General features: G+C 39.7%; 1 protein-coding gene and 1 long non-coding RNA gene across 5 annotated transcripts; one reads left to right on the top strand and one right to left on the bottom strand.

Annotated features, from left to right (window-relative positions):
• The first annotated feature begins 181 nt into the window (after positions 1–181).
• On the top strand, positions 182–23,617 carry LOC116316323 (serine/threonine-protein kinase N2-like). Of its 3 annotated transcripts, none has more exons than XM_039620293.1 (21): positions 182–204; positions 2,477–3,192; positions 3,450–3,621; positions 6,457–6,608; positions 7,116–7,314; positions 9,509–9,631; positions 11,032–11,138; positions 16,087–16,230; positions 17,926–18,001; positions 18,091–18,283; positions 18,507–18,642; positions 18,922–18,965; positions 19,105–19,162; positions 19,267–19,358; positions 19,740–19,916; positions 20,026–20,088; positions 20,172–20,248; positions 20,414–20,556; positions 20,706–20,813; positions 21,439–21,519; positions 22,095–23,617. In XM_039620293.1, the coding sequence occupies exons 3-21, from the start codon at positions 3,456–3,458 to the stop codon at positions 22,296–22,298; spliced, it is 2,343 nt and encodes a 780-aa protein (XP_039476227.1). In that variant the 5' UTR covers positions 182–204; positions 2,477–3,192; positions 3,450–3,455; the 3' UTR covers positions 22,299–23,617. The 3 variants fall into 3 exon arrangements, with proteins under 3 accessions (XP_039476227.1, XP_031590738.2, XP_039476228.1); XM_031734878.2 differs by having other exon boundaries at positions 188–204; positions 2,700–3,192; XM_039620294.1 differs by lacking the exon at positions 182–204 and having other exon boundaries at positions 1,991–2,536; positions 2,648–3,192.
• On the bottom strand, positions 8,706–13,155 carry LOC120442946. Of its 2 annotated transcripts, none has more exons than XR_005614996.1 (6): positions 12,950–13,155; positions 12,743–12,796; positions 12,120–12,182; positions 11,423–11,468; positions 11,027–11,146; positions 8,706–9,210 (listed from the first exon to the last, which is right to left on the bottom strand). It is a non-coding gene; the product is annotated as an uncharacterized LOC120442946 (long non-coding RNA). The 2 variants fall into 2 exon arrangements; XR_005614995.1 differs by having other exon boundaries at positions 12,982–13,155.
• Positions 23,618–23,967: the final 350 nt, after the last annotated feature.

Genomic DNA, 23,967 nt, shown 5'->3' with positions numbered 1-23,967 from the left:
GTTTACCGCCGTCTCTTCTCTTAAAATAACACCAGAAATGAGCAAAACCTGCAATTATCACTTTTATTAATGTCATATTCGATTAAGAAATTAACTTGCTGTAATATGTTAGATTTTACTCAGGCCAGGCCGAAGCTGCCGACTCACACTTGCGCACTTAAAAAAAAAAAGCTGAATGTCAGTTGGAAGAGCCTCATTCTGGTGGTCAGTGCTAATTAGCTGTTAGGAACGGTTTGACTTCAGCTCAATTGTTTTATTTAGTTATGAATACAAAATATATTTTGGTTGAGGTTATGGCCAGAAGGTTGCTTAGTTCTCCACTGTGTTTGTAAACGAATGTATGATAATATATTTGTATTTGCTGGTTTAGTAAGGAAAAAGACGAGCTAGTGGAAGTGTAACTGCTTAATTACAAGCCCTAGGTCCCTATTTGCTCATCTACTGCCATCTGTTCGCTTCAAATACCAGACAAAATTATATATATGTGTGTGTGTGTATATATATATATATATATATATATATATATATATATATATATATATATATATATATATATATAGATAGATAGATAGATAGATTTATATGTGTGTGTGTGTGTGTGTGTGTGTGTGTGTGTGTGTAATTTCAGATTATCAAATTAACTGGTCATTTGTTATGTGTACTTCAGCCAGTGCTAAGCTTCTAACTTAAAGCTAACTGTAAGTTGGAAAAAGGAACCCCTTATTGGTCATCTGTGTTATTTAACTGTTAGGAATGTCGCCATTTATTTTTTTAAATTTGGATGTGAATAGAGAATATATTTTAGTTAAGATTATGCCCAGGAGCTTGATTAGTTTCCCACTGTGTTTACAAATGAAGCTATGATAAAATATGTTTGTATTTGCAGTTTTGGCAAGGGGGGAAATAAAATCAAGGTAGTGGATGTCTAAGAGCCTAATTAAGTAAGGTCCCTATTTACTGATCTACTGCCATCTGTTCGCTTTGAATCCCATCCAAATAAAACTGTAAAAAACAAAAACGAATGATAGCTTAATAATATCATATTTGATCATCAAATTAACTATAATCATCTGTTATATTTACTCAGGCTACGGTTAAGCAAACTTAAAATAAAGCTAACTGTGTGTTGGAAGGAGCTGGTCCGTGCTAATTAGTATTAGAAAATTAGCTAAATTTTTAAAATTTAATTTGGAATAAAGATGATATTTTATTAAGGCTATGTCCACTATCGTGCTTAATTATCCACCACATTTATAAACAAAGCTATGATTAAAATGTATTTGCTTGTGTAATAAGGAAACATTAAAGCTGGTAGCGGTGTACCACATCTATTATTTGCTGGTTTACCGCCGTCTCTAATTCTGAGCTATTTTTTGTAAATTTTTAATTTGATAAGAATAAAGAAGATACTTTAGGTAAGGTTATGTCCAGTAGCTGTTTTAGTTATTCACTTTACCTATAGACAAAGCTATTAAAAAATAAGGTTTCCATTTGCAAGTTTAATGAGTTGATAAACAATGTACCATGTGTAACAGCCTGATTACAACATGTGTATGGTCCCAAATTGCTCATTTATTGCCATCTCCTCTACAGATCACACGGCAAATGAACAAAAACCTCCTAAGAATTTATTGTGGTCATCAATTAGGTTTATTACATCTGAATGGAAGTGGAAAGTAGAAACTTCATTCTTGTATTCTTGTTAGTTATACCCAAAGTAATTTTGTGATTTACATATAAATAAAGGTTTTGTCGAGTAGCTGATGTAGTCTTCACTGTATAAGCAGGGTTTAAGACTACAAATATGTTTGGTATGCATGCCAAAAAGTGGCTGTCTGCCAGAAAGTTATTGCCAATGTTTCTGTTTGTTATTTATGCCTAATACCTTTACTGATATTGCTAAATAGACTGTAGTCAACAGGATTTATGAAGGCTTTACTTATAAAATGAAGAAATTACCTGTTTTGCAAGTATATTTAATACCGAGTTATTGTACCTTCTATTGTTCTGCATTATAATCAATCCAGTCCTTTTTGACTACTTTACATACCTTTTTAGAACTCCTATTTTATAACTTTGTGGTGCCCTCTTGGACAGATCTCTTTTGGAAAATACGTTTTTAATCTAATTGACATTTTATACTTGGATAAATAAGGCATATGAAATAGTTACTTTGCCAAAAAACCTATTGCAGCTTCTACCTTTTGATAGGAATGTTCTTTCTGGCTCAGAATGACTTGATATAATTCATGAGACATATGTTGGACAGATTATAGGCCAACAAATCATTTACAACACTTTAAATACTCACAGTCTTTTTTTTTTTAATACTAGAAATCACTTTTTGGCATGTCACCGTTTTAATGAGACAATTTCAAGCTGGTGAATGTGTAACAGCCTAATTAGGGCAAGTGTGATGGATTGTCTGTTCAAGTGTGTCATTGTGTAGCTACATTAATTGTTTTCAATTTGACAGGCAGTAAAGTGGGAGACCACAACCACAGAGCTGTCATGCGTGACTGTTAACATCCACGCTGTCAGTAAAAAACAGCCAGACAGGCTACATTATTATATCCAGGAACTGATTTCCCACCTCCTGCTATCAGTGTAGTTATTTAAGTCTCTCATCTCATTCTTGTTAGAGTAGGTTAAACATATCCCCATATGCACCGCAGGCTCTTCTCTGCTTTGTCCCAAAGAGAGCACCAGCAGCTCTGCTTGCCTTTTGGTTGGTGGCAGAGCAGGAACATGTGGTCATGCAACGGCCAATGCCGAGGCCTGAGCAGGCAATCGGCGCTGTCAGAGCAGCAGCAGCAGCAGTGCTGGCACTGGAAAGGAACTCTGCAGAAAGAAACCCATCTAAAAGAGACAGAGACAGGGAAAGAGGGAGGGGGGGTGGATTTGATTACAGACTGGAGGATGAGGATGCAGTGGAAATGGCATGTTGTAGAGGAAGAAAGAAGAAAACAAACAAGAGGACAGGCTGTTTGATCAAGGTCTAAAGATGTAGGAGCTGCATCCGAGGAAGCAGGCAGTCAGTGTGTCTGTGAACGCACCATCACATCAGGGGACTTGTTGTGGTTCAAGGATAGTGAAGGTGGAGAGGCGCAACCTGAGAAGTCCCCTCCCGCCACTTTCACAGAGGATGACAGATTAATCCTTATTCAGCAAGGAGCGAAGAATCACCCCGAGGTGAGTGAAGTGCAAAGTCATAGTGTTTCCATCTGATCTGAGCAGGTTATTCTCACTTAATCCATGTCTACTTTCACTCTTGTTTTGGTCCAATATGTAAATGAGTTATGTGTGCAACCCTCTCTGGTGAATTCCTCACGTTCCACCGCACGTTACGCTAAACTGTCTGTGTTTAATCAGCATGCTGCTCCAGTCCCAGCTGACCTGGCTGTGATGAAGTGAGGCTTGTTGTCTCTTGATGTGATGTTGTTATCCAGGATCAGATGTTGTCCACGGCTCAGCAGATGCTTCAGGATAGCCGCTCTAAGATTGAGCTGATCCGACTGCAGATTATCAAAGTCGCCCAGGCTGGCAGCAGCAGCAGCAGCGGTGTTGATGGTGGTGGAAACCCTAACAGCTCCACTCATGGAGGTCAGAGTGCTGGGACAAGTGAGTCCCCTATAATACTCTGTTCTTCTACTTTATTTAAGTGTGCAAATTACCTTGAAAGAGGCGTGAAATCATCTATTATATTGCCTGTGGCCAGTCACAACAATTCTGTCGGATTTTCAAATAACTTGTCTCGTTAACCCAGAAGGAGCAACCGAAGTTTCCAGTGCATGCAGATGTGTGGTTTGAAAATTTAGCGCTTTAATGAAGGTTTTGCCAGAGCTTCCATTTTTTGAAAGGGGATTATCTGTTTGACTAAGGTTTTCCAACAACAGATCACAATTCAAAAGCTTTTCTTGTAAGTGAAAAAGTATGACTTTTTGATCCAGAGATACTGTGATGTGAGTACTTTAACGTTTGCTGCCAACAGTCTCCTGTGCCAGTTATGATGAGTGTATATTGCAGTAGTGAAACTGCTCTGACAGGATTATTAGAGACAGAGTGTAAGTGTGACATTTAATTCTAAACTGGCGATATGTGCCATTTGTGAAACTCTGAAAGTAATGTTTAAAAAAATGATTCCTGCCTGACAGAATATGAGACAAGTAACTCTATACCATGGCTCCTCAGGTCCTATTTCCTTTCTTGGACATCTGACCTCTTTTCCTCTCATTGATTTCTTAAAATGTTATCATCTACAGCCAATAAAGGTCCTCTTTACTACAGCAGGAAGTTTCATTCACTGTATCCAAGTGTCAGCAGAATGTGTAAAAGCAAAGGCTGACTCTAGCAAATGGTTTTCTCCATCCATCCATCCATCCATCCATCCATCCATCCATCCATCCATCCATCCATCCATCCATCCATCCATCCATCCATCCATCCATCCATCCATCCATCCATCCATCCATCCATCCATCCATTCCCTCCTTCAGCTGTTCTGATGGGAGACTGATGGATTTCTAAGCCAGTCAAGAGACATAATCAAGTTCAGTTGGATATTCCTAAAACACCTCATATAGGAGACGTACAGGAGGTATCCCTAAACATTAGCTCCTTTTGATGTGGAGGAGTAGCAGCTCTACTCTGAGACCCTACCAAACACCAGACACCCTTTGTAGAAAGCTCATGTTCGTCATTTGTATCTGTGACCTCATTATTTTGGTCACTGCCAGCAGCTTGTGGGTGAGGGCAGTAATGTAGATCGACACCTTTGCTTTCACATTCAATTCCCTACAGCAGACCAGTACAGCATCTGAAACAATACAGCAGCTGCACAAATCCCTCTTTCAACCTCTAATTCCTGCCTTCCCTTGACAAGAGCCCCAAGATACTTGAACTACTCCTTCACTTAAGACAGCAACTCATTCCCAACCCAAAGTGAGCACTCCTCCCTTCTGGCTGAAAACCATTGCCTCAGACTCAGAGGGGCCAGAAAAGTCACTAAGTCACAGGCCAAACCCAGAGACCATGACAATTATAATTCAATGACCTTTGGTCGAGTAGAGACCATAACTTACAACAACATTATTGCCATTATTGTTGCGGTAGCAACCTTTCCATTGATGTTGCTTTGGTTAAATTTATTGATACCTTTAATTCTCAAAAATATTCCTAAATATATTTCATGTTTCAGGTGACAACAACAGTCATCCGAACCAAGTTATATTGTAAAGTAGACCTCCGTATGTATCCATATTAATTAAAAATACCCTTTTACTCTTTTTTTAAAGCACTTCCTAGTCTCACTCCAGTGTATATGTCAGACATGGTGACAGCGAATGAACCAGTACAACCCCTCTGGTCGTCCAGCATAAATCTACTAATAGTTAGGTACTCCTTATTCACAGGGTGTCGCCACAGCAGGCAGCTTCACTTTTTGAGTCTTGTACAGTTTATTCTATTGCACAATGCTTCTCTCTGTTCAGTATTGTATTTTTTTTTGATTGTTTACAGTTTTAATTGATTCACTTTGATTATTTAAAAATGTCTTTGATGTTTCAACCACTGTTTTTCAGTTTTAATTTGCCCATTTTTGTTACATTTTGTTATGTCTTATTATCAGTAATTAAGTCAGTCATCCGTGAAGTGCTCTGAACTGCATTTACCTCTATGCAGGGTATATAAATAAAAGAGAGAGATCCCCAGTGATCTGATGATCCCTGTCAGCAAGCATTTGGTGACAGTGGGAAGAAAGAACTCATTTTAATAGGAAGAGAACCAGACTTGTAGGGATGGGTGCAGGGAAACAAAAGAAAGAAGAGAAAAACGAGGACCATAGAGAGACAAGGACACAACACCAATTACAGGAGAGAGAAGACGCGAGTTAATGCAGTAGTGGTGTGTAAATGCATGGGCACGGTAGAATAAATGCTACCTAAGTGCATCATGGGAAGTTCTCCAACTGCCTGAGCCTATAGCAGCATAACTAATGGATGATTCAGGGTCACCAGATCCAGTTTGCAAACATCTACTTTTAGTAGCAGACTAATGAAAATTCAAAACAAAATAAAATCAATTGAATAGAACACAAATATAATTACTCTGCAGCTCTTGTCGGTCACTGGTTTTGATTAATTTTAAGAATTACATTTACCAAAAAAAAAACAAGCAGCTTGAGAAAACAGGATTCTTTAACTCCTGGGTAATATATTTAGTATGCAATGTTTTTCTTCTTGTATCAACATAGCAACATTTGAAGGGTCTTCCCTAGCTGTGATGTTTTAATCCTTCCTTTTAGAGCTTTTCTACATTTCAAAAAAGGGTCAGCTGAATGCCAGACACATAGAAAATGTAGTGTTTTTATGTCAGTGACATTTGAGACAAAAGGGTTTACTTCTTATTTAGAAATGCTGATAGCAGGTATCAAGACTCTCTCTTTCTCTTCCCTCTCAGGGATATCTCCCCCTGCTGCGAGTCTCGTGGATGCTCGCTTGGTAGAGTTGCAGCACTATGTGCAGAGGGAGTCAGATGCATTGGTGCTGGCCAAAGATGTGGTGAAGGAGCTTGAAGGGATCTCATCGTTGGACCAGAAGGCCCTGGCTGAGGTAGGACTCTCAGTCACATTTATTTTAAAGTATTTCAGAGGAGACAGGAGTTTGTTTTAAGGCATGTCTGAAAAATCAGAAGAATTTTCTTTAAAAAAAATGGAGACTGGCTGTACTATTCAGCTAAAACAGCTTTTTCAGATGGAGGATGAACTGAGGGGTGGGACCAAGGTCCAGTAACAGATAAAGAAAAATGATTTTAAGTGTGATTCATGCAAGACTATTATAGTATAGGGTAAGAAAAAACATGGGGCTGGAAATGTTAAATATTGACTTTCATGTTTGCTCTGGTTTGTGTTTAGTTGTGTTCTGAGCGTCACTTTCACTGATTAGCTAATATAAGAAAAGCACAAAATAAAGCAAAAAAAAATATATATATATATAACATCTAAAGTCTGAAAAATCTGTTTATGTTGGAAGTAAAGCAGCACAAACGATATCCAAAAATACTAAACAACCTATATTTAAAAGGCCCAAACAACAATATAGTCTTTATCTTCTTTGCAGGCTCAGTTCCGGGTACAGGAATCCTCCCAGAAACTGGGTCTTCTGCAACTTTCCCTGGAGAAATGCCTGAAGGAAAAAAACCAGGAGCCTCTACAGCAGCCTGCAGGAGGGGGACCTCTTTCTACCCAAAACCCCACTACTGGGTGTCCCCTTTCTACCTCGCCATCCGTCCTCTCCATCAGACCTGCCTCCTTAACCGGTACCAGCACAAACTATGCTTTTTCTGAGCAGTACTTACATTTAAAAGTGTGCTTTTAGAGACAGCTTTGTGTGCAAATTAATTTACTAGATCATACCTCAGATATAGTTATAGTCATGGGTCAAATGTTTCAATAATTTGACCCAAAAAAATCTGTAAGAATATACATAACACAGTTTTTAGTGAAGGTTGCACAGTGCATTAAGTATGAATTAGCCTGTCTGCATTATCTAAAGCTAAAATGGACAGTGCATGAGAGGGGGGAAGGAGAGTGTGTCGGCAGGGTGGAGTGAGTGAAGACGAGTGTCAGGTGTGATTTGTGGCAGGATAGAAGCGAGCCTGAGAGGGAAGGTTTATAAGATGGTAGTGAGACCTGTTCTGATGTATGGTTTAGAGATGTTGGCACTGATAAAAAGACACAAAGCAGAGCTGGAGGTGGCAGAGGTGAAGATGTCGAGGTTTTTTATTGGGAATGACCAGGATAGACAGGATTAGAAATAATGACATCAGAGAGACTGCTGAGGATGAGCGGTTTGGAGACAAAGTTAGAGGCAGGACTGAGATTGTTTGGAAATGTGCAGAGGAAGGACAGAGGATAAACTGGACAAAGGATGTTGAATATGGAGCTGCCAGGCACCTGATGTAATGAAGGAAGACAAGTAGAGGTTTGGGGATGCCAGTGAGAGGGTGAGATGGAGACAGATGATCTGCTGTGGCGACCCCTAAAAGGAGCAGCTGAAAGTAGGAAGAGCCTGTCATTATTAATGATGGTTTAAATACCTGAAAAAATCTCTCTCCATGACTACTTTAACATTGACTATCATACATATCACATCACCAGCAGCCTAAACCATCAATACAATTCTTGTTTATGTCAGATTCTGATCCCACCATCTACTCATACAGCAGACCAGGAAACGTTGTTCCAATCTTATGTTGTCCAAGTTTGGTGAGCCTCTGTGAACCGTAGCCTCAGTTTCCTGTGCTTAGCTCACCAGCGTAACGAGTCACTGTTGCCTCCACACCAGCTCGGTGCAGTCTGGTCATTCTGTTCTTACCAAAGTTATCATAATCAGGTTGTTTTTAATCTTTATTATAGTCTGTTGGCCATGGTTCACTACTAAACATAATGTGGTGATCAGAAGTGGAAAATGACAATAAAATAATGTTAAAAACAAAATACATGCATAAATGAACCCACTCAGTCATTTGGAGATTAAGAGACAGACCTGATTTTCACGTTTTAAGGGATTATTCAGAGTAGCTTCTTATTTTATTTTCTTTATCTCCATAATAACCTCCTGCTTCTGGAAGAAACTAACAAACAAGCTTACAGAGAAAAGTGAATTTCATGAAGGAACTGCTCTCTTTAAACACAAATCATTCACTTATTACAGAATCATATGTTTAATTATAGACACATTTCATGTGTTAGTACATTCAGAAGACTGGAAAATAACTGGATTTAACTAATTGCAAGTGTACTAATTAACACTATTTTTAAGTAGTTATTCCCAGGAAATCTGTGTGAAATTATTACTGATCTTTAAAAATCTCTCCTAACATTAATTTGCTCAAACACCTACATCTCAAAGAAAGCTTTATGTTTTTTTCTCTCTAACACATAGCTCTTTCTAGCGGCACCATGCCTGCCCAGTGTTGGAACATGGCTAACCATACGCTGACCTCTGGCAGTGGATAATCAGACATGTAATCTGCTGGTTTTGGACAGTTCACTTGTAAGCCCATCTCTCCCTGCTGGAGGCTAAAAAGGCAAAAAAAAAAAAAAAAAAAGCCTCATGATGATGATGTAACGAGGAGACAAATCCTGGAGTTGCTCTGTATGCAGCGAGCATTCAGATCGGGTCTCACTCGGGGTGATTTTGTGCTTCACAGCTGTTAGCAGTACAAAGAAAGGGAGAAAATGAGGATGTGAATGCTCAGCGAGCAGCTCCAGACAGCGCTGATTAGAAGCATGAGAGATTTATTCATGCAGAAAAAAGAAAAGGTTTTATTTTAAAAGGCTCCATTCATTTTGGTCTTAAATGCAATTCATTACTAAGGACTTGGGAAGGGGAGGCATTGTTACATAATGTAGTGATTAAGTATTTTGTGAGAATATAATCATTTAGTGATCATTTCAGGATGTTTTTAGAATCTTAAGATTTGTTTTATTTTTTTAAAATGTCTTTAGGCAAACTTGAAGTCCGGCTTCTTGGATGTGAGGATTTACTGAAACCTCTGGCAGATTCAGAGCGAGAAGACCATCCAAACCCCACAGAGACGCCAGCTGCTCACAAACCAGACGGACCTCCAGGTAAGCAGACATTTTGCATTTTTAAAATGTTTCCTTGGACACGAGTGATTTGATCTTAGTTGGAACAAGGACATTTTTTTTCAATTTTGGAAATAATTAAATTGACCTTTTTATGTTCATTTATAGTGCCACATTTTTGCTTTTGCACTCTACTAGAATATCTTTGCATCAGTAACAATTCAAAATAATCTTTATTTAACTTACACTGAGCCTTTGTGCAGCACTTCAGGGCATCTTCTGACTCAAACAAGCTCAAACAACATCCTAACCAGCCAACTTTCTTCTGATTGGCTGTCTCTTGCAACCAGAAGGTTTGACAATCTGGTCACTTTTACAGTGTTTTCTAAATGGATCGTTCATTAAATGCAAACACTTTAGAGCATACTCTGCACAATAAAAGAAAGATTATTAAACAGCTTTATTAATTCCAGCTCACAAGAGATTACATTTAGCTGCATGAAAAGTGTGACTCCTGGTCTCTGTTTTAAACAGACATTTACATCAGTATGAGAGTGCCACAGTGTCACAGCCGAACACTGAAATTCGGTGCTGTGCTCATTGGGTTAACCTACTTTTTTGGGAAGTATGGAGTGCTTTTAAAGGTAATCTATTACAATAAGTGAGCTTATTACTTTACATCATATCCTCTGTCAAGGATGTTGAAAGGTCCTTTGTTAAATGCCCTGACATTTAGTTGTTATTTTCCTAAAATAGAAGATAAATAAACCAGCATGATTTCATAAGCTTGATCTTTTAGAAGGCGAACCATCTGGCTCCAGTCAGATTCACATGATACTCTCAGAAAAGTACTTTTTTACCATTAAGAGTACGGTGGATAATTACTGGGGAGGTACCCTCTAAGGCACTGCTCCTGGACCATTGACAGGCGTTTCTTATTCATTAAGGTACAAAGCACCTTTATGCCTTGCACCTTCTTAAAACCAGCCTTGAACCTTCAATGTAAAGGTACAAAAATAATATCTAGAAAAAGTTGTGTGCAGGCGTACCCATTCATTTATTGTTTATTACTCATTCATCCATATTCTACTGCTTTGGTTGGTCCAGCAGACTAACCCCAGTTTCTGAAAATAAAAACCTTTTATAGAAAGCTCCCAGCATTGAATGTTGGATTTTCAAAATTTAAGACTTCAGTTAGTAATACAAAATTTATCAGGATGATTTAGTGTCTTATTTTCAGTATAAAAGCCCCTGAATAGTTAGACAAAGTTGTCAGAATTATTAGAATTATGTTGGATTTACAAATCATAAGCAACTAGTAAGTTATTGAAAGTTAAAGTTTCATTTTAAAAAAATGAACATTCATGTAAATCTTCACTGCTGTAAAGATCAAGCCTTTTCAGGACACAGCCAGTAAAACGTAAACGTTTGTCTCACCGCAGAGATCAGTGGCGTGCTCAGGCTGGACGGCAGAGTGGTCGGCCGGACGCGCTGGGCAGCCATCAGCAGGCTGAGCTGGGACCAGACGTTCTACATCCAGCTGGAGCGGGTGAGTCCCTATGGACCATCAGATACTTAGAGTTAACCAAGTTAACTGAGGAGTTGGAAAACAAAACAGTAATAGTCCGTTTTTATTTCCTAGCATAAGTTATGTCAATTTATCAGACTGTTGCTCATCTCTTTTGTCATAATGGGTCTCATTTAGTGAAATGTTAATACACTAAACACAAAATCCACATTCAAAATTACCATCAGATTCATGAAACATGTTCACTAGTAATTTTTGTTCTGACCGCAGAGCTCATGTTAGTGAATCAGAATCATGTTTCTCACCATCTGCAGTCTGCCACGTCACACAAGGAAACATATTTAACTCAAGCTGTAGAGGAGAAAGCAGTAGGGATGTTTTAAAAGAAGCCTGCACCATTAAAACAAAAAAATTAAATCAGAATCAAATTTTGAACCGAGGAAACTGAAACAACAGGTTGGCATGAATTAAAGCAACTGGAGTTTAAGAAGCACCAGGGGACTGTAAGAAACCTGGGCCTTGATCCAGAAAGCAGGTTTAGTGAAAAGAGTTTATTAATCCTGAGATCAGAGAAACTCTAGGTTTTCTGTTAACGTAAACTCTGAGTCAGTTACCATGTCATCTGTGTGATCTACATGTCTTTACTGTCAGGCTACAGTTGAATAATTTGATTTACAAATGAAATGTAAAATCTGCTCAAATTCCAGTGGTATATATTAAGAAGTCTGCAAAACCAGGCTTTCTTTGTATTAGCTGGCTCGACAAAACGAAAAACCCCAGTTGAACATGGGTTATGAACGGTCTGTGTCAAACCAGGATTCTGCTTCAGGCTAAAAGGGGGCATTTCATGTGTCACATGACTCGTCTTCCACAAAAAGTGATCGCTCTGAGATCAATCATCGCTCAAACATGCTGTAAATACAAGAATGAGTTAAGAGGAGACACTTCCAATTTTAAACTGAAAGAAGCATAAGTTACCGCGGCCACCCTTGTAAAACTGACCTTAAACTCAACGTTGCTCAATAACCCACCAGTCTCACTTCGTAGTACACCCCTTGGCTTCATCTGTTAATGAAAATTTGGGTAAATAATTACTGGATGATGCTGAAAAAATAAAAGGCCCTACCCTTTAAATGTTGCCGTGGTGAATTAAGTTATCCGAGCTCCACTAATGAGGGCTCTTTCATTACTCATGGCCTTAACTCAGGGTGACGATACTCAGAGTTGATTGAACTAACTCTGATCAGCCTTTCTGCAACCAACAACCTCAGGGCTACCAGTCGCAACATTAATTAGCTCAGAGTTTCTGGAACATCATGTCAGGGTACACTCATGTTTGGCAGCTTTTACTAAACTTTTTGATCATATCAGTTATAGTGGGAAGTTAAACTGCAGAAAAACAGAGTAGCACATATTTTCCTCTCGTTTTCCCCATGATTTAAACCGCTGCGACGGCGAGCCAGCTTTCAGCATTTGTGAGTCATTTTTCATGTTCGCTCTAATCCACACCGCCCACGTTCAAACTGGCCTTCCTGCCCATTTACTTCCCTCCCAATCATCCTGTTTCTAATTACAGAAATGAGGCACTGTTTGAATACTGTTCAGTTGCTGTGCAGCACACTCACCGGTTCAAGGAAACAAGATCCATTACAATCTGTTCTTCTTGTTATGACCTTTGTCTGTGTGACATTGATGCAGATAAAAACAGCATCAGCAGCTTAGTACATGCTGTAGTAACACTTCATGTGCTGACAAGAACAATATAGCAAGCACCCAACCATATAGACTGTACAAGGGCGCTGTGCAGGTCAGAGAGTAATCAGACTACACACATGTATCGCAATGAGCAGGAATAAGGACCCACATGTAGGAGGCAGAAGTCAGAAAGCCCCAACAAATAGCAGGCTTTGATGGCCAATGAAATGAAGTCCAAATGAGAACAAAATCCACAAAAACAAAGAGGTCAACATAGGGCAGGCACATCAAAAGATGTCTTGATAGAGGGAAGATAAGACTGCATATACACAGAGTGCTGATTAGGATCAGACACAGGTGAGGACAATCAGACCAACAGACAACTATCAAAATAAAACAGGAAATGAACAACCAACCATTTCTGAAACAAAGAAAGACTAAACATGAATGGGCTAATTCGGGGGGAAAAGAAGGACAATGATAAAGAAAGCTGGACTAAAGAGAAGAGGGTGGAAACAAGAAGACTAAGAAGAAACTAATAACAGAAACCAAAGAAACCAGAAATACCCAAAGTCACTGTAAGAACATGAAAGTTAAAGAGGAGCCAAAACACACGAAACAGAAAGTCATTACCAGGAAAACCATAAAGTATAACACTGGAACCAAAGACTGAATAAAGATAATAAACAACAAACACAGAAATCTAAAGTCCAGTCTATAAAACCCAAAACAGAAACCCAAATATGTTAATTAATAATTCAAAACCCCAAAACAGCACAAAGCCAAGGACCATGACAGTATGAAGAGAGTCCTCTCAGGGACATAGGAACTGGGAGAAACAACATAAAACCAAAACACAGCCCGAAGGTCTTAACGAGTTCCTTTGGAAAGAACACAATCAATTGAAGCACTCTTCTGGACTATTTTGAGTTTAGTTCAGAAGAACTGGGACAAAATAGACAAAGTCAGGAACGAGTAGAAGGATCTCATCAGATTCACCTTACACTGTGTGCCCTCGCCCAGCCCACCCCTCTCTGTTTTTCACCCGGCATGGCTGCAGTAGGTAAGTGCTTCTCTGCACAGCACATTAGACGACTTCCAGCGTAATGGACGGTCAAATGAAAAGTGGAAATGAGAGAGGGGGAATAAAAAAAACTGATGCAGCTAAATGGTGAAAATAAATCTCAGAGAGCAGGTCAGTCAAAAAGTCCAGTTAAAACAAATAGATTAAGCTTTTATGCACTGTTGTAGTTTAAATTCGGTGAGCGTGTATGAAGTCTTACAATACTTTTGCTGGATGCTTCACTATAAACATAACCATCTGAATGCTTATAAGATGTCGGCTGATGGTTTTGCATGTCAGTGTGGGACTGATGTATTCCTGGTGAGCTTTTGATGGTGCACTTTCAGCCTTAGCACACATTGACAACTCAGTCAGTCCCATCTTTTCTGCAGTTACAGATACAGATGCTCTACACATCCTCTTATTTGGAGTGTAATTCTTTTGCCATGAGGAAGAAAGAGAAAATCTGATATGGTTGGAGCCTTAAATAACGCAGAGCCAGTGATGGAGTCGAGTTACCGTATTGAATTATTGTTTTACTCCACCCTTGGATGCTTCTTTACACTTCTGTGCTGCTCTGAGATTACTCTCAGGGACCGCCTCATTTTGCCTCAACCATATTAGCAATGAATCCCAGCTTAAAAGATTAAAATATCACCAAATAACCATGAAGAACGAGAACAAAGGGGTCTGAAAATAATTAATAAAAATCCAAAACCCATCACAACAAATCCAGCACCATGAAAATGATATCTAATATAATAGTTATTCAATAATTGCTTAATAGTCATAGGATTAAGCTGCTTCCTTGCCAAAAAAAGCAACAATTACAGGTAAAATCTACATTTATATACACATGTATAGATATGACCTTTAAAATAAAGTAGCTGATTGATGAAGGTCTTGTAATAAAATCTTGTAGATGAATACAGTTTTGTGGGTTAGATAGTGTGTGGCAGTGAGTAAAGAGACCCTGACGTATTTGCATCCGTAATAAAAGCTGCTTGTAGTTGCTTAAATACGTAGGAAAGGTGCTTCAGTGCTTCATTTATTACCTCCTATAGCAGAGGATACACTGGGCCATCATTAATGTGTTTTCCATTTCACGTGATAATCTGAACCTACAACTGCAGGTAATAACCACAGATAACTTCTGAACATTACTTTACTGTGATAAAATTTTTAATGTCTAAAAACCATGATATAAATAAAGATTAAGAGCTATAATTGCAGTCTTTAGGGTTATACTGAATTAATTTGACTTATCGGCTCGTCTTTTCACTCTATAAGCTATTTCATTCTTTCTTTCTTTCTTTTTTTATTACAGCCTTTGTAATGAAGTGACATCTTCGAGATGTTCGATATGTTCCGTTGTCCTATATTATGAAGCTTTGTTTAAATTCATCTCATAAATTCTCCTTCACATCTTTCCTTGTTTTTGCCACATTTTCCATGAAGGTAAAGTGACTAGTAAAAGGAGTTTTTTCCTCATCTGTTGAGCCCTACTCCATGTTTCACTGGCAGGAAGCCATTAAATTCTAGTGTCTCGTGGGTGCTGTTGTGTATCATGATGAGCCGAACCCTCCTACCCATTAATCCCTCAGTGAACATTCTTGCGCCATAGACTAAATTTTTGTTGCAGTTCAGTCTGAAAGCAGCAGGGGTCGCCCTCTACCTGCAGGTATTAGTTCATCACAGACTGAGCTAACGACATGCTTGGTACTGTAGATGCTTGTTTGTTTCAAGAACTTGGTTTCCAAATTGCAGTACTGTTAGAAAAACAAAAACATCCTGAAATTAGCAAAGAACAATTAACTTTGCTGAAGATATTGTTTGACATTTTGAGTTTTGAAAAAGTTGCAAAACATCACCAGTTTATTCACTAACAGCTGCAAACAACCTTTGGCTCTATTAATGAGAAACACTCAGTTAAACTGAAATATAATAAGTAACTTTACTCTTCTCACCGATCCACAGTGAAACTTTAAAGACTCCAGCAAATACTCACAGGCTTACTTTAATCTGATAAAAAACAGCCTCATAACAATGACTCAGTGATCACAAACATGATTGAACCTCTTCTAAAGATTCTCAGTTGCAACAGAAATGAATCACAACATGTTATTACTACCATTTCAGTCATGGTGGTGCTCACTTCCCGCTCAAACCTTCAGTCTGTGTTTTCTCTGCTGGTCCTCGCTCTGCTGGCAGTCCCGGGAGCTGGAGGTCAGTGTCTTCTGGCGGGACCGGAGGGCGATGTGTGCAGTCAAGTTCCTGCGACTGGAGGAGATGATGGACAACCCAATCACCAACCAGGGGATAACTTTAGAGCCACAGGGCCTCCTCTACACTAAGGTACATACAACCACCTGCCTTGTGTACGGTGCAGTGGCAAAGAACAACAAAACATAGATACACGCATAAGCATAGAGGCTAGATATACACCAGAAAAAGTTGTAGGTTGTAGGAAATGCCGACATTAAGCCTGGTAAGTCATTCACGTCAAGTTAGCCTCAGCATCAAACCAAGTTCCTACAGGTCACATCCAGAAAGGCAGGAGATTTTAAGATTTTAAACTAAACACTAAACCTGACAGGAAGTCAATGCAAAAAGACTGGAGGTAATTAACAGATGAAAAAACAGTGGATTACAATAATCCAAGTGAGAGAAGATGAAGGCATGAACAAGCATCTCCAAATCACTTTTTCAGACAAAAGTTTAGCAATATTTCCTAAATGGAAAAAACAAGAGTGGGTCAGAGACTTTTTGTGAGCATCAAACATCAAGGACTGATCAAAAATGATCCCACCGTTCCACATGTTAGAGTTTACTGTGAATGACAGGGACCCCGCTAGCTGCTTGAGCACTGATGTTCTCAAGTGCGCAATTATTTGTCACCCAGTCTTGCACCCTGATTGCATTAAGACAGTCGATTGAGCTGGATATCCAGTTCGTGAGGTTTCAAAGGGAGGTACAGTCAAATGATCTCGGCATAAAAATGATAAGAAACTATTTTAAAACTGCTGATAATATGACCTAATGAGGATATACTGTGAATATAAAAGAGAACTTAACCAAGAAAACTGAATGATAAAGCAGCAAAATCAGACCAAAACTCACCCACCGAACCCAAAAATCAGTAAACCAGTGAGGTAAACCAAAATCACTGCCATGCTGTTTGACCTGTGGATCAAAAGCTGATGATCAGTGGTATCAAAGGCTGAGCTGAGGTCCAGCAAAGCAAAGACTTGGAACAGTCAGTCTTATCTGCAGCCATCAAAAGGTCATTGGAGACTTTAAGGAGAGCTCTTTAGTGGAGTGTAACTCTCTGAAACCAGACTGAAAGGATACTGTGCATCTCCAAAACTTTGCTTAATTGTGTCCCAGCAACCTTTTCTCGTATTCTGGAAGGGATATAAAAGGAGGTTTTTAGATGGACCTATAACTCGTGGTAAGTGATGGGTCCAGGTTTGTTTTTTACAACATCAGTTGGACAACACTGAGATGTTCAAGTGGTAAGTGGCAAACTTAATCTGCTCAGTCTTTGTTAGTCATCCTGTTCCTGAACCCTCAGCAGCCCTGAGAGGAGGGAAAATCAGATGCAAACGTGCTTTAAAAGTGTTCAGTGAGCTGTTTAAAGTCAATATTATTTCATTTTAACATTCTCACATTAATCCAACACACTTCAGAGTCCCACAAAGAGCTGCATGTCGACAGATTTCAGTGTGGTTGTAGGAAATCTAATACTAAAGATAAGAGGCATCTGCTATAGATGCTCCACATTATGTTCTGTTTCAACAAAGTAGAATCTTATTGAGGAACAGAAATCTAACATTGGGTGAGCTTTGGCACCACACTCACAGCTTTGAGCATTTCACTGTGACACTATGCCTTTTTTCTGTCTCAAATTAATCCACACATTAATCAGCTAGTGCCAATTATCACAGCCAGTAAGGTGCAATATAAGCCATGCTTTTACAGCCCAGCTGGATAGAAATGCTATTAATTTCTCAAAAGTTAAAAGAAATCTGTTTGTTCTGTATTTTACAGCTTCGGTTTATTGACACTGTGCTCGAACGGCAGCCAAAGCTGAGACGTCAGCGGTGCATCTTCACTAAAGAGAGAGGTACAAACACAAAAGCCCCAAACAGATTTATTCAGATTGAATTTGTGTTTCTGCAGTGAAATGATGATTTGATTTGTTTTCTTTGTCAGGGAAGAACTTTCTCAGAGCAGCCCAGATGAACATGAACTTTGCCACCTGGGGTCATCTGATGATGAGCATCCTCCCTCGCTACAGCTCCTTCACCACATTCAGCTCATCTTTCTCTGCGACCCCTGACCTGGTGGCCAACAACGCGCCCCATGCAACTGAAAAGGAGCCTCAAACTACCACTTCACTGCCAAGGTAGGAACTAATCACAAGTTCATCTCACATTGTCATAGATAGTTCTTATTGTGTATTTTAGCTTTATTTTTTTTATTTTTATATATATGTAGTACCGTGAGGAGATAAAACTTTTCCAATGATAGTGTCAGTAGTTTGACTCCAGGTCCTGCCCTCTCTCAGTATTTTTTGACTCTCTACTATCTCACTACATTTTTCAACACTTGTCTCTGTGGGCCTGCAGCGAAGCTCCAGTAATCAGGCTGAGCATCACTGAGGATCAGCCCTCTCCCACCATCCTGGACCAGGAAGAAAACACAGCTGGCATCATCAGTGCAGTGCACCGAACATCATCTGTGCCCGCACTGCAAGAAAAACTGGTAAGTCATTAGCAATAGTTGACACGCCAGTGCATTCAGAATTTACACATTTATATATGTAGCAAGAGACAAATTAGCTTTAGAAGAGTGAAACTGTATCCAGTAACAGACTATAAGCACTGAGAGTAAGGATCTAAAGCCACACTGGCAGCTTTGTGATGTGATAATGGCTAAAAACATTAACTTTTCTGCTGATATTACAGGTTTAAACAGCAGGTTTTAGACGATCTAAACATGTTCTTATTGAGCTCTAATTTGTCATTGAACTTTTATTTGCAGTCCTCCATAGAAGAAAGCGAAGATCAGCCTGTGTCTGCTCTAAAGTACACACACACACACATACACATACACGTCTTCACACACTTCACACTCTACTCTCACTCTCTACTCACACTCTTCTTCTAAAAATTAGGAATTAAGCACGATCCTTATTTTCTATTTTTGATCTTTTTTCCCCAAAAGGATGCAGGTGGAAGATTTTAAATATATCTCAGTTCTTGGCAGAGGACACTTTGGGAAGGTAACAGTTTGAAGCTTTTCTGTGAAACACTGTGACTGAGCCAAATGTCTTCTCTTGTTTGTCCTCAGCTGATCAGGGTTAGATTTGCTGTGAATGTCTTCCAGGTCCTGCTGGCAGAGTTTAAGAAGACCGGAAAATTGTACGCCGTCAAAGCTTTGAAGAAAAGAGACATTGTGACTCGTGATGAAGTGGACAGGTGAGTGGAAGGAAAGACAAGAATGCTTTAAATCTGCATGCAGGTGCACGTTACGTGATTATCAATAAGAAAGTTCAGATTATAGATTAATGGGATGCATTTGTTTTTGCCTTCACTCAGTGTCTGTTATGGCCTATAAATAAAGGCCCAAACTGTTTTTGTATCTAGTTTCTAATCATGCTTTTTAATGCTATAAACTTGGACATTTAAACACCAGAGTCTAAGGGAATTGACTTCCTTTTGGAGCCAGCCTCAAGTGGTCATTAGTGGAACTGCAGCCATGGACGTTATTACTGAACTTGACAAGAAAAACTCACTCTTTGCAGCTATGAGGATAATAGCTGAGTGTAACATGAGCTAATGTGATGTATTTTTCTGCAGTCTTATGAGCGAGAAGAGGATCTTTGAGATGATCAACGCGTCCAGGCACCCGTTCCTCGTCAACCTCCACGGCTGCTTCCAGACCAGCGACCATGTCTGCTTCGTCATGGAGTATTTACCCGGTGGTGACCTCATGATCCACATCCACAATGATGTGTTTACCGAGGCTCAGACCAGGTGTGCATAAAAAGAGTGCCTGAGAGATTTCCAAATTTAGAAAGCCTCTGTGTATTTTTTAAGATGTTGTTATCCAAAATCTCTGATCTGTTGTTGCTATCATGTACAGGTTTTACTCAGCATGTGTCCTGCTTGGTTTAGAGTTTCTGCATCTGAATAAAATCATCTATCGGTAGGTGATAAGTGCCAAAGTGATCTCATGTTACAGGAAAACATTTGGCACCCTTCAGTTTGTGTACTCTGTGTTTTACACAGAGATCTGAAGCTGGACAACCTGTTAATGGATGCAGATGGATTTGTGAAAATCACAGACTTTGGACTTTGTAAAGAAGGTGAATCCATTCAGCACACCTGTCTGTAATCTAATTTCTGGCTCAGCACAAGTAGCAGTAGCCACTTTCTTACCTTTTATACTACTACCCAAACAGAATCAGTTTTACAATTTAAACTCTCGATACTTCCATCTGAGAGGACTGAAGTGTGTGATGTATCGGCAGGGATGGGACACGGCGATCGGACCTCAACTTTCTGTGGGACTCCTGAGTTTCTTGCTCCTGAAGTCCTGACAGACGACAACTATACGCGAGCAGTGGATTGGTGGGGGATGGGCGTCCTCATCTACGAAATGCTTGTTGGAGAGGTTATTCAGACATATTCAGCTTTTGCAGCTCTGTTTATTTCAGATGTTCTGGCCATGCTGAAAGCTTTTAATGTCATAGTGATCAATGCAAAGTTCCACAGTTCATCCCAGTTAAAGCCTAACTCAGCATCTTTCCGCCCTCCTGCTAGTCTCCATTCCCTGGTGAAGATGAGGAGGAGGTGTTTGACAGCATCGTTAATGATGACGTGCAGTATCCAACCTGCATTCCTCCTGATGCTGTCTCCATCATCCAGAAGGTATTCACCTTCATTTGACCTCTTACGTCCTGCATTTCTCGATTATTTTTTTCAAGTCACACATCAAATTGTTGCAGGATTTTGATTCATTTTGGCAATTTATGAAATGGCCAATGTTAAGTACAATATGCAGAGATAACTCTTCTGTAAGGTAATACAGACTCATTGCTTTATCTAAATGTCAACCAACCAGCTGTGCAAATAGGGCGCTATGAGCCACGAAAAACCCTGCATCTATTTTTATAGCCATTTTTCCATCTAGGCTAATAAACACACATTATCACATCGGCACCTACAGCATGTTTAGAATCACCCATAAACCTTAAAAAACATCTCTTATGACTATAAAAGGCAGCTAGAGTTCACAGAGGAAACCCACTTCATCCAGGAGGTTCATATGTAGATCCTTTTTGCAATGAGGTGATATTGGCTTCTTTTGCTTAATGATATTTACTTCTGAATAATATTTCAGAAAGATTCTGGTGAAAACGTAGAAGTCATAATGCACCACACACTTTTTAGAACCTAATCTAGAACCTGTAATTACTGTTTTAAATTTGAGTATAAAATACGGCGAGTAATGTATTTCAACCTGAAACCTGAAAACATCCGTGTTTGTTCACAGCTGCTGAAGAAGAATCCACTGAAAAGGCTCGGAGCTGGAGAGAGGGACGCAAACGAGGTCAAAGGAGAGAAATTCTTTGAGGTATCGGATCCATATCAACTGTTTGTCTTCACTGTCTTTCCACTGAACTACTCTCCGACATGTAAACATCTAAACAACATGTAAACAAGCTGAGTAGTCGTTATAATCAGCGTCTACCAGTCCTGATTCAGCCTGATGAGTGATGAAGCACTGATTAGTACTGATTAGACAGTGACTTAACCTGTCCAGACACATCAAAGCTCTATAAGCACCTCTGTCTCCTAAATTATTGATTGATGAGTCAAAGTACTAAAGCTAACCTATTATTGTTGTTTTCTGCTCCATGTTTTTATTCTCTGACTCTGCTACAGTAGCTTTGCATGATTCACAGTTCAAAATAATCCTTATTTATCTCAAACTGGGCCTTGTTGCACCCACTCCATTCACAAAGTAGTTGTTTTAGCTGTTTTTAGCATTTTTTTTCTTACTACCTCACCCTCGACAACACAAAGTTTGAACTATCTTCTCGATGACATCATACACTGCCAGGATTAGAAAAAACTGCCTGAAACTGAGGAGGTAGCACAGTCTCACAGGGATAACTTGTTTTTTTAAACTTTGTGGCTCTTTTGCAGACCATCGACTGGGAAGCCCTGCTAGCGAAGAAAGTAACGCCGCCCTTCCTGCCGTCGATCAAGGAGCCCACTGATGTCAGCAACTTCGACAGCGAGTTCACTCGACTCCAGCCAACCCTGTCGCCTCCCTCCAAGCCCTTCAGCCTCTCCGCCGAGCAGCAGGAAGCGTTCGCGGACTTTGACTTTTGCGCCTTGCATGGGTGAAAATTAAACTGACACGACCGCAGGGGTAAATTACAACCAGAATGTCCAAGTTAGTGTCCGCACTGGCAGGTAACCCACATTTATCATAACCACAACCCTCCTATGGCAAGCTACTTTATTTATATATTTTTAGATGAAAAGCAAGAACAATGACAGGACTTTTATATTTTTATATTTTGGTCTGCTGTTGTGTTAGTTGATTGGTTAATCAGCCAATCATTAAAACTGATCAGTTTTGAGTCCTTTAAAGAGTACAGAAGTGAAACATTTGCAGATTATAACTACAGCTGTGAGGATTACATTCCTTTTACCATTTAATTTCAATCCCTTTTTAAGGCCTGACTTTAGACTTGTGATTGCCAGTGGCCTGTGATTGATACCTTTTGACAGCTTAGAGATTGTAAATAAAAACTACAAAAAAACGAATAAGTAGGTTAAAGGAATAGTTCAATATTTTGAGAAATAAGTGCAGAGGCTCAGACAGTGATATCAGTCGATTTTGAGACTCTGCACTTTACAGATTTGCACTTTATTTTACGCCGGACTGATGAGACTTAACGAGATGGCAGTAAGTTCAAATCGTTCCCTGTGAGTCCCAAGGCTTCCATTTGTCATCCATTCTGTTCAAATCTTCTTTGGATTGAATTTTAAGGCATGCACAAAGGGAGGAGGGTGTAAGCATATCAGTCTCAGGATCATGTCTCTGCTTTTAGTCCATGATATGGCCCCTCTGGCTTCATCAGGTGATGATCTCCAGCTTGCTCCTAGAGCTGAAAATTAGACCTTAGTTTTGCGGGTTGAAATGCCCCAAGTGGACTTTTTTGTTTGTCTGGGAATTATTCACGAGTGGAGTGTGTGCAGCAATGCAGATACTGTACCGGTTTGTTGTGGTTGAGCTACGGCTCACCTATGGCCACGAGCTCTGTGTAGTGACTGAAAGAATGAGATCACAGATACAAGCAGCTCAAATGAGCTACTTTCAAAGGGTGTCTGGGCTCAGCCTTAGATATACAGTGAGGAGTTTAGTCATTCAGGAGCAGCTTAGAGTAGAGCCATTACTCCTCCACATGGAAAGGAGCCAGGTGAGGTGGTTTGGGAATCTGACCAGGATGCTTCTTCAACACATCCTAGTTGAGGTATTTTAGGAATGTCTAACTAGGAGGAGACCCTGGAGCAGACCCAGGACAGGCTGGAGGGATTAAATCGCTTGGCTGGCTTAGGACTTGCCTTGGTGTCCCCCCAGAAGATCTAAAGGAAAAGGTTTAGACTGCTGGCTGGCTGGCTGGCTGGCTGGCTGGCTGGCTGGCTGGCTGGATGGATGGATGGATGGATGGATGGATGGATGGATGGATGGACGGACGGGTGGGTGGGTGGGTGGATGGATGTCAAATCCCTTCCAGCCTGGATGTTGTTGTGAAGTCTGTAAATGTGATATAATTATCTGATCAGATACAGGTCATAATTCATGGATGGTTGTCCATGGTTGCCAATGTCCATACTCATATTATGAGTATTTATTTTCTCGTCTTATTAGTGTGCCATAAAATAAAGTGTGAGCATAAATCCTGCTTGATTCCAGCTCAATGAAAGTTTCCCAGCCTGTCTTGATGCTGACTCTAAATGTTTCCGCAGCTCCATCATGTTCAAACCTATCCCATGGCTAAAAACG

The sequence above is a fragment of the Oreochromis aureus genome, linkage group 12, assembly GCF_013358895.1.
Source record: "Oreochromis aureus strain Israel breed Guangdong linkage group 12, ZZ_aureus, whole genome shotgun sequence".
Taxonomy (NCBI): Eukaryota; Metazoa; Chordata; class Actinopteri; order Cichliformes; family Cichlidae; genus Oreochromis; species Oreochromis aureus.
The sequence above is the reverse complement of the archived record's forward strand: the minus strand, read 5'-3'. Positions and strand labels throughout refer to the sequence as shown.